Source organism: Lupinus angustifolius, chromosome LG15, assembly GCF_001865875.1.
Source record: "Lupinus angustifolius cultivar Tanjil chromosome LG15, LupAngTanjil_v1.0, whole genome shotgun sequence".
NCBI lineage: Eukaryota > Viridiplantae > Streptophyta > Magnoliopsida > Fabales > Fabaceae > Lupinus > Lupinus angustifolius.
In genome coordinates, this window is record NC_032023.1 from 13,677,449 (window position 1) to 13,688,524 (window position 11,076).

Here is an 11,076-nt window from a genome sequence, read left to right on the forward strand (position 1 = left end):
TATATATATATATATATATATATAAATATGGGTGGTTTATGTAAGTTTTAAAAAGGTCTGAGTGATGTAATTTCACTAAAACTCAGAGGGTGTTAGTGTAATTCACTTCAAAAAAACTAACGTGACCTAAATTTATGTTTGAGAATAAAAAATGTAACTTTTTACCCATGAAAAGATTAATTTAGTTTATTTTATAATAATTTAAAATGAAATTTTGAAGTCTAAAAGAATTTAAGATGAACTTGAAAAATATATTACTTAAGTTTCAATAAAAAAATTGTCTGGCATTTAAAATTCGAAAAACTAACTTCCAACCTTTTATTTACTATTTTACAATTTCAAACAAAGAGGGATATACTTACCAACATGAGGAAGTTAAAAATTTTTACTCCACATTTTAGTCATCTATAATATAAAGATCTAATGGATCACATGATTTAAATTAGTCGATAAATCTGAACCATTAAATTTTCGTATAATGAATATTTAATATGTGAAATAAGTTTTTTTAACTTACTCATCAAGTAATAAATTCATCAAGTAATAAATTCTTCTTAAAATATAACCACGTTTTGTTTCTTATTTTTAGGCTAGAAAAATAACAAATTTCAGATTAAGTGGAGTATAATTGTACAACATTATGATTTAGTTAATAAAATAACTATGCATACTTAGTGTAAAAATTTATATACAATTACTATATTATTCACTTCTCAAGATTCAATGATGATTAAAGACATGAATGGCGGATGATGCAATGATACTGTATAAACTTCATACACTCTATATGCATATATTTTTTCCTCTTATTTTTTTTTGTAACATAGCATTTTATATCTTATTTCTCATTTTCTTTTTATCATATTAAATCATTATTAATATCAGTCATTTATTTTCTCTATATGGGGTAGGATAATAATTTTTCTTTTGAAAATAAGCAACATCTCTCACTATATATATTAACGCGTTTGGTCCCCTCCATTCATGGCTGAGATACAACCACGGAGGACCTCAGCAGCTTCAAGTCCATTTTTCAAAATGGTTGAAGGTCGTTTTGGAGTAAATGTTTGGATGATGGAATATGAGGTGGGGAAATGGAATGGAATAAAATAATATTTCGTTAATGGAGACTAAGGATGGCAACTTGTACTGGAACCTTTGGGGATGGGGATCTGTTGTCCCTAACCATGTCCCTAACCAATCAAATGAAAGAAAATTGATAAAATTATAAATATTTAAATTTTTTCTACTGACGTGGCATAAAATGATTTGTCTGGGATAGGGTTTGGGAAATGCTTTGAGACAGCAGATCCTTGTTCGACCCTTTGGTACCTACATATAATACTCACAGTAGATTGGGTTGATTTACACTTAATTGAGACATAAGATTTTGAGACTCCGTATTAAATAAGTATAGGTCTAGATAATGTGGTAACCAAACTTGTAGGTACCTGAATCTGCTATTCTTCCCTAAATATATGTTTATGTATAGATGATAATGAGTATCGGATCTGTGGATACGCGTAGATAATACCCGCATCCATCGGGTCTGAGTCCATGTTTTTGGACCAACACTTAATTGAGACCTGAGATTTTGAGACTTGAGTGTAGGTAATGAGGTAGTCAAATCAGCTGGCAAGTGGACAAGGATCACTTGTCCCATAATTTTCATGTCTCTGTGTTCCGGACCAATCAAACATCACAAAATATTATTAAAATATTAATTTATGTTTTTATAATTTTTCTTTTTAAAAAATGAAGCTTTATGATTGGCTTGGTACACCAAATGAGACATGTAATCCCCATCCCTGACAACTAGACTTTTTATTCCTTCCTGAAAATATTTTTTTGCATAGCAGTGTGAGTGAGGTTATGTTATTAATTCATATACGTAATCTAATGTTATGTTGATTAAATAATTCTTACTAAATCAAATTGACATCATATATTGAAGTAGTGGCTATGTTTTTATTTTTGTTTGAGTAAAATAAGTTGTATTTAATAGTCAATTTAAATTTTGTTAAAACTTCAAATTATGTTTTATAATTTTTCATAAATAACATATAAGATTTAGGAAACAAATACACAAATACACAATTACATAAATTACTCACAATTATTTTTTATTTTTGAATTTATGTGTACCTATAGATCCGCTGAGTATTCAATGACCTGCATGTAGTAGACTCAGTGGGTAACAACACGAGTTTGGGAAAATAATACACTATTTGAACCCATCTAAGCCCATACCATCCCTATCGATGAGTATGTTTATTAATCAATGATCACATTCATCATCAACAACTTGCACAAGGGAACAACCTAGGTAACAATCAAGCAGATTCAGAACCATCCAAGGAACAGGGCCACCAAAGCCAATCAATAAGGTCTAGCACTATCAAGGCCAAAGCTCAAGGCCAAGCATCCAGACTTGGTCATATCAGAACAATAAGGAATCAGTTTCTTATGTAACAAGAAAAACCTTCTCTTTATATATTAGGCACATAGGTTTATTAGAGAAGTCTAAGTTAGTTACTAACTAAATTCCTATAAATAGATTTCTCTTTTTCCTTTTGTAAAATAATCTTTTCATATACATCAATAATACATAATCAATAAAAGATCTATTCAAGTGTTATTCTTTTCTTTTTTGTTTCATTGTCATTATCTTCTTCATTCTGTTTCTATCAAGAACTTGATCAAAGTTCATGTTCATTCATCCTTTCATCAAAGTCTATATTTATTTATATGGTATCAGAGCTCTTTTTCTTAAAAGAGCTATGCTACATTCAATGGCATCACTCATACCTTCAAATAACACTTCAAGCATGACAGCATCTCCTATGCAAGATGTCAATTCACTATACTATGTACATCCATCATAAAATCCAACAGTACCCCTAGTCTCACCTCTGCTAAATGGACAAAATTACCATCAATGGGTAAGAGCCATGGAAGTCAGCCTCAACACCAAACAAAAATTGCCCTTTGTGGATGGATCTATTCGAATGCCTCTCAAAACAGACCCTGTATATCTAGCTTAGGAAATGGCAAATAACATTGTGATATCATGGATCGACATATCAGTTTCACCTTCAATTTCACAAAGCATTATTTGGATAAAGAAACACATGAAGTTTGGGAAGAATTGAGAGAAAGGTTCTCACAAGGGAACCTCTTTCGACTTGTTGAACTCCAGGAATCATTGGCCAATTTCAAGCAAGGAGAATTAAGTGTCAACAATTATTTCACAGAGATCAAGACTCTGTGGGATGAGATTGAAAATCTAAGACCACTACCCATATGTAATTGTGCAAATCCACCTAAATGCACTGCTGAAATAGGTACAAAGAAGCATTGTGATGAGGATAGAGTTATCAGATTTTCAAAAGGTTTAAATGATGTGTACTCTAGGGTCAGATCTCAGATTATGCTCATTGAGCCTTTACCAAACATAAGTAAAGTTTTCTCAATGGTCATACAACAAGAAACACAGCTATATGGACAAGATTTGGAGGTTAAAGCTATGGCAGTCGCATGGAATTGGAGAAGAGGAGGATCATCAAATAGGGGATTTTTTCTTGGAAGAAAATCCTCAAACTCCATTGGAAGAGGTTCTTAGACTAAAGGGACTAATGCAAAGCACTGCACATACTGCAACAAAATTGGGCACACAACTGAAATATGTTACAGACTCCATGGCTTTCCAGCCAATTTTCAATTCACAAAGGGAGAACAAGTTAACTCTATCAGGACCAATGAAGAAACTCAAAAAGAAGAACCACAAACAAACAACAAGAAGACTGATCAAGACAACACTATTTGTAAACTTAGTCAACAACAATACCATGGCTTAATCAACATGCTTCAACAGAATAATCCCATGGGGAGCACAACAAACCATGATGACCACAAGGTTGGCAATGTAAGCAATATTCTCTCTACTGCTTCAATGCATCACGAGGAAGAAAATTCAGGTACTTCTAAACTCAATTATCAAAATACTTCTTGGATACTTGACAGTGGAGCAACTGATCACATATGCTCCACTTTGTCATTGTTCTCTGCATACTACAGGATCAAACCAATATTGGTAAAACTACCCAATGGAAGTCAAGTTGTAGCCAAAATTTCTCGCACTATACCTATTTTACAGAACTTAATCCTGCATAATGTTCTTTACTTGCCATATTTTTCATATAATTTGCTATCTATTCCTAGATTAGCTATGGACATCTCATGCATCATATGTTTTAATGAATCATCACGTGAAATTCAAGACAACAATACTTTGAAGATGATTGGTACAACTAGGATCATCAAGGGATTGTATGTGCTAAAACCTGCTATCTTTCATCACAAAGCCAATTCATCTTTCACTCAAGAACCTAATATTAGTAATACTGAACTATAGCATTTTAGGCTAGCACATGCCTCTGAACAACGTATGAATACCCTTAAGAAGCAATTTTCTTTTATTACTTTCAACAAGAACCATATATGTGACGTATGCTTTAAGGCAAAACAAAAGAAACTCCCCTTTCCAATTAGTAAATCTAGATCTTTACAAAGATTTGCTATTGTGCATGTTGTTCACATCATTAATTTCTTGCCTACTCCTGTTTTGCATCATAAATCTCCTTTTGAAATGTTGCATGGAACACAATCTGATTTGCATCATCTTAAAGTTTTCAGATGTCTTGCATATGCTAGTACACTCAATCATTCCATATCCAAATTTGATCCTAGGTTTGCTAGATGTGTTTTACTAGGCTATAAGAATGGAACAAAGGGATATATTGTTCTCAATTTATCTACTATGGCCTTACAGATTACTAGAAATGTAATATTTCATGAACTTAGTTTTCCTTATAAGACTAAGCCTGATCATGAAGGGACCAATGCAGATATTATTAAGCCTCTACCTACCACTTACTATGAAGACATGTTTTCTTCCCCTCACTTGAACCTTGAGGCAGAGGGTTAGAACAACAATGAACATGATGCTACTAACCATGACATTTCTATTGATCAACCCTCACCTCCTCAAACCACTAATCTAAGCACAAGGAGAAGTGATAGGGTATCTAAACCTCCTTCTTATTAACAAGATTACCACTATGCTCTTATGAGCAACACTGGTCACCATAGTACTTCTAGATACCCCATGTCATCTTATCTATCCTATGATAAATTGGCCCTTAGTCACAAATCATATATTAGTACTCATGTCAGGCCATTTTATATCCTCATTGACATGATGCTATCACAACAGAATTAAAGGCCTTACAACTCAATCATACATGGATTCTCACTGACCTCCCTAGTGACAAAACAACCATAGGATGCAAATGGGTCTTTAAAATTAAATATAAAACTGATGGGAGTATGGAAAGGTATAAAGCCAAGCTTGTGGCTAATGGCTACACACAAACAAAAGGAATATACTACATGGCTACTGTTGGAGCGGAAGACCCATGGAGAAAATATAATAGAGAAAATGACACCGAGAATTTAATGTTGTTCGACAATTTGCCTACGTCCACAGCTGAAGAGCAACAAGGATTATTTCACTATGATAAAAGAGAACTACAAGTTTTTCACTCACTTCCCCAAACCCAAGTACACCCAATTTCACTCCCACTCAAGTATTTCTCACACAATTAGAACAAGAGAACAAGAAGAGAGAATATGCACTAAGCTAAGTATTTGGTGTGTCTTACAATGACATGGAACACTCCTATTTATAGCCAAATCTCTTGAAGATTATGTGGCCAAAAGGAAAAGAGCATTAATGTTGGTTTCACCATAGCCACTTCTTTTTACTTGGCTAGAAATTCTCCATTTCTTCAAGATGATCTTTAGCCAGTTTTTTTTTTTGCTTGGCTCAAGAAAGTCTTTTCATCATCTTTTTCTTTTAGCCAATAATCAATATGTTGTATTATCATGCTAATAACTAATAAGCAAATGATGATAGTGAATTGTTTTAGATTAACCAAACATTATTCAACGGTATCATTGGCAATGTGTGAACTTGGTAGTTGGAACTGACTTCATCATCATGTCCGCTAGATTATCTGCAGTGGGTATTTTCTCCACTCTAACAACTCTTGTCACCACTATGTCTCTGATAAAGTGCATCTGAACATCAATATGCTTAGTTCTTTCATGATATATTGGTTTCTTTGTCAGATGTATAACACTTTGACTATCACAATAGATGGTTGTTTCTTCGAGTTGTATACCCAACTCTTCAATTAGACATTTCTCCCAAGTGGCTTCCTTTACAGCTTATGTTACTACCATGTACTCTGCCTCAGTTGTAGACAAAGCAACAATTGATTTGTAGTGTTGTTTTCCAACTAACAGTATAACCATACAGTGTAAAGACATATCCGGTGAGCGATCTTCGCTTATCTAGATCTTCAGCATGATCCGAGTCAACATATCCAATGATCTTGTTTCCAACATCTTTGACTTTACCATATGAAAACCCTATATTTGTGGTACCTTTTAGGTAGCGCATAATCCACTTCACAGCCTTCTAGTGAACTTTACCAAGATTTGCCATATATCTGCTCACCATACTTACTGCATGAGCAATATCTCGTCTAGTACATACCATGGCATACATGAGACTGTCAACTGCACTAGCATAAGGTACACTTGACATCTCCTCTTTTTCATTCTTAGTGTGTGGAAACAAAGCCATTGAAAGTTTGAAATGGGTCGCCAATGGAGTAGTGACTGGTTTAACATTTTGCATGCCAAAATGTTCCAACACTTTCTCAATGTACTTCTTTTGTGACAGAAAGAGTGTCCCCTCTTTTCTATCCCTCTGAATCTCCATTCCCAGAATTTTATTTCCAGCTCCTAAGTCCTTCATTTCAAACTCTGAGCTCAATTGAGCTTTCAAGTTTCTAATTTCTGACATGTTCTTACATGCGATCAACATGTCATCAACATATAAAAGCAAATATATGAATGACTTATTTGCAAGCTTCTTGTAGTAGACGCAACTATCATGTTCACTTCTGGAATATCCATTTTCAAGCATGAAGGTGCCAAATCATTGATATTATTGTCTAGAAGATTGCTTTAGGCCTATAAAGATTTCTTCAACAAGCAAACATGATCTTTCATCCCTTGAACTTCAAATCCTTCAGATTGTTTCATGTAGATTTGTTCCTCCAACTCACCATGCAAGAATGTCGTTTTGACATCTAGTTGCTCAAGTTCTAGATCAAAGTGAGCTACAATTGTAAGTATGATGCGAATAGAGCTATGTTTTATCATAGGAGAGAAAACTTCATTGAAATCAATGTCTTCTCTTTGTGTAAAACCTTTGGCCACTAATCACGCCTTGAATCTTGCATCTTCAACTCCAGGGTTTCTTTCCTTCTTCTTAAAGACCCATTTGCATCCAACAATCTTTTGAGTCTTCGACCGCTTCACAAGAACCCAAGTGTGATTCTTATTAAGAGACTCATTTTCCACTATCATGGCAGAAATCCATTTGGAAGCTTCTTTGTTGTTGATAGCTTCTTCATATGATTGTGGTTCACAATTACTGATATCATCAGCAACATTTAGAGCGTATGACACGAGATCAGTATAGCCATACTTTTCTGGAGGTTTTATATGTCTCATTTGCCTGTCCCTAGCCAACTGATAATGTTACAATTGGGAGATATCACTATAGTACATGCATCATGGACTTCTTCTTCTTGATCAAGTATTTTTTCCTTTGTTGGCTCCACCTCAAACTCCACCTTCTCCAAGATATTAGGATCTTCATTTTCACTTGATGACTCTGTATGAGGCTTTAGGATTTCAGCTTCATTAAAAGTAACATCTCTAATAATAATGCACTTTCTTTTCTCTGGCCACCATAACTTATATCCTTTCAGACTATTAGGATATCCAAGAAATATGCATTTCAATACTCTTGCATCAAGTTTTCCTTCTTTGTTATGAGCATATGTAGGACACCCAAATATCCTCAAATTTCCATAATTTTCCAGAATACCCGACCACATCTCTTATGGAGTTTTGAAACCAATGGTCATTGATGGACATTTGTTGATCAAGTGACTAGTTGTACTGACAGCTTCCGCCCAAAATTCTTTTGGCAATCCAACATTTGACAACATACATCTTGTCCTTTCAAGTAAGGTTATGTTCATTCGTTCTGTAAGTCCATTTTTGTTGTGGAGTGTGCCCCACGGTATAATGTCTGACAATACCATGATCATTGCAAAACATTCTGAATTCTCTATTGTAGAACACTAGACCATTGTCATTTCTCAGTCTCTTGATCTTTCTCCCAGTTTGCTTTTTGATCAAAGTTTTTCACTGTTTGAACTTGACAAATGCTTCACTTTTGTGTTTCAAAATGAAAATCCACACCTTCATTGAATAGTCATCAATGAATGTTAACATGTAACTACTACCACCATGAGAAGGTACTTGGGAAGGACCCCACAAGTCAGAATGTACATAATCCAATGTGCCTCTTGTTCGATGAACTACAACATTGAATTGTATTCGACATTTCTTTCCGAAAACACAATGTTCACAAAAGTCTACCTTCTCGACTTGTTGACCACATAGTAATCCTTGTTTGGCCATCTCGGCTAGACCTCTTTCACTAATAAATGACCCATTCTTAGATGTCATAGTTTAGTGACATCAAAACCAGACGTTGAGGAGACAACAGCAACACCCGTGATTGTGTTTCATTGTAACATATAGAGACTATTCTTTTTTTTTTTTGCCTTTCATTACAACCATAACGCCTTTAGATATTCTTATAGCTCTACCTTCACCTTTGTAGCTGTAACCTTTTGAATCCAGTGTTCCCAAGGAAATCATATTTTTCTTCAATTCTGGAACATGCCTTACATCTGTTAATGTCCTTATGATTCTGTCGAACATCTTGATTCTAATTGTGCTGATGTCGATGACCTTGCAGGGAGCATTATTTTCCAAAAGAACCTTGCCCCCATCTAAGGGTTGGTAAGTGGAAAACCAATCCTTAATGGGACACATGTGATATGAGCATCCAAAATCAAGTATCCATTCATCTTTTGAGTTGTGCTCTGAGACTATTAGTGCATCTGCACTATCATAGCCATTTGCTACAACTGCATCTCCATATTCATAAATATTTTCCTTGCCTTTACGCTCTGGGAAATTCTTTCTTATATGCCCCTCATTGTGACAATGAAAGCATTTATACTTTCTAGGTTTTGCTTTAGACTTGGACATAGATTTTCCTCTTTCACCAAATTGATTTCGCTTTTCTGTTCTTCCTCTAGCAAAAAGACTATCACCTGAGCCTTCAAATCTCGAATCTGATACTCTTTTCTTCAGTTCTTTCGAGTGCAACGCTGCCTTTACTTCGCCCAAGGTCAGATCTTCTCGACCATACATCATGGTGTCGATGAAGTGCTCGTAAGAACTTGGAAGGGAACATAGTAGAAGAATTGCTTGGTCTTCATCTTTAATTTTAACATCAATATTCTTTAGATCAAGAATAATTTTGTTAAATTCATCCAGATGATCTTTTATGGGCTTTCCTTCCTGCATTTGAAGAGTATATATTCTTTTCTTCAAATACAGCCTGTTGGTGAGTGACTTCGTCATGTACAGGCTTTCTAGCTTCAACCATAATGAAAAAGTTGTAGTTTCATCTAACACTTCTCGTACAACTTCATCTCCCAAGCACAACAAAATTGCACTATGTGCTTTTTCCAAGTTTTCATCCTTCTCGTCCTTGGTCGGACTCTTTGGTAACTTGTTTCTATCTTCCAAGGCTTTGTCCAAGCCTTGATGAACTAGTAGAGCTTTCATCTTCAATCTCTAGAGGTTGAAATCATTTTCTCCATTAAATTTCTCCAAATCAAATTTAGCACTTGCCATGATAACCGTATACCGGAACAATATCGTAGTCCGTGAACATACACTAGGAAAGTTCCCAGGAAAGAGAGGTGGGTCTTAGCAGACACGCTTAAATACCAGATCTTTCCTAAGACAACACTTTCCTATACATGCACTTTCACACTATTATACCTTTCCAGTAACAGGAACAATTCTTTTCTTATGTGTAAGATCAGACAATGCTACGAAAACAGAGCATACTAAGAAATTTCTTTTAGATTGTACAGCTTAGCATGCAAGAGCTCTACGAGCTCTGATACCAGTTTGTTGGAATGGAAGACCTATGGAGAAAATATAATAGAGAAAATGACATCGAGAATTTAATGTGGTTCGGCAATTTGCCTACGTCCACAGCTGAAGAGCAACAAGGATTATTCCATTATGATAAAAGAGAACTACAAGTGTTTCACTCACTTCCCATCAGCAAGTCGCAACTAAAATACTCAGATACATGAAAGGATCTCCTACTTTAGGCATCTTCTTTCCCACTAATTCCACTGTCCAACTAAAGACATATAGTGACAGTGATTGGGCATCTTTCCTAGATATTAGGAGATTCATCTCTGGATATTGCATTTATTTGGGAGATTCTTTGGTTTATTGGAAATCCAAGAAACGAAAAACAATTTCTCGTAGTTCTTGTGAAGCTGAATATAGAGCCATGACTTTAACTTCTTATGAAATCACATGGCTCACTTATCTCCTCGAAGATTTACAATTTTCTTATTCTAAAGTTGCCTTACTATATTGTGATAACCAATCTGCTTTGCATATTGCTTCTAACTCAGTTTTTTATGAAAGGACAAAACATATTGAAATAGATTGTCACACGGTTAGAGAGCAATATGCCAAAGATAAGATCAAACTAATGCATGTTCCTACTCATTTACAATTAACAGATGTTCTCACAAAGGCTCTAGGAGCAAAGGATTATGCTTCCATTCATATCAAGCTTGGATTGCTCAATATATGCACTCCAGCTTGTGTGTGTGTGTGGGTGGGGGTATTAAGCAATGACCAAATTCATCATCAACAACTTGCACAAGGGAGCAGCCTAGGTAGCAGTCAAGCTTATTCAGAACCATCCAAAGAACAGGGCCACCAAAGCCAATCAATCAGGTCTAGCACTATCAA

The 11,076-nt window shown here is 35.0% G+C and overlaps 1 protein-coding gene across 1 annotated transcript; it reads left to right on the forward strand.

The window, feature by feature from the left end:
- Positions 3,071-4,414, forward strand: LOC109327712. Its single transcript, XM_019560876.1, has 2 exons — positions 3,071-3,614; positions 3,711-4,414. The coding sequence occupies exons 1-2, from the start codon at positions 3,071-3,073 to the stop codon at positions 4,412-4,414; spliced, it is 1,248 nt and encodes a 415-aa protein (XP_019416421.1).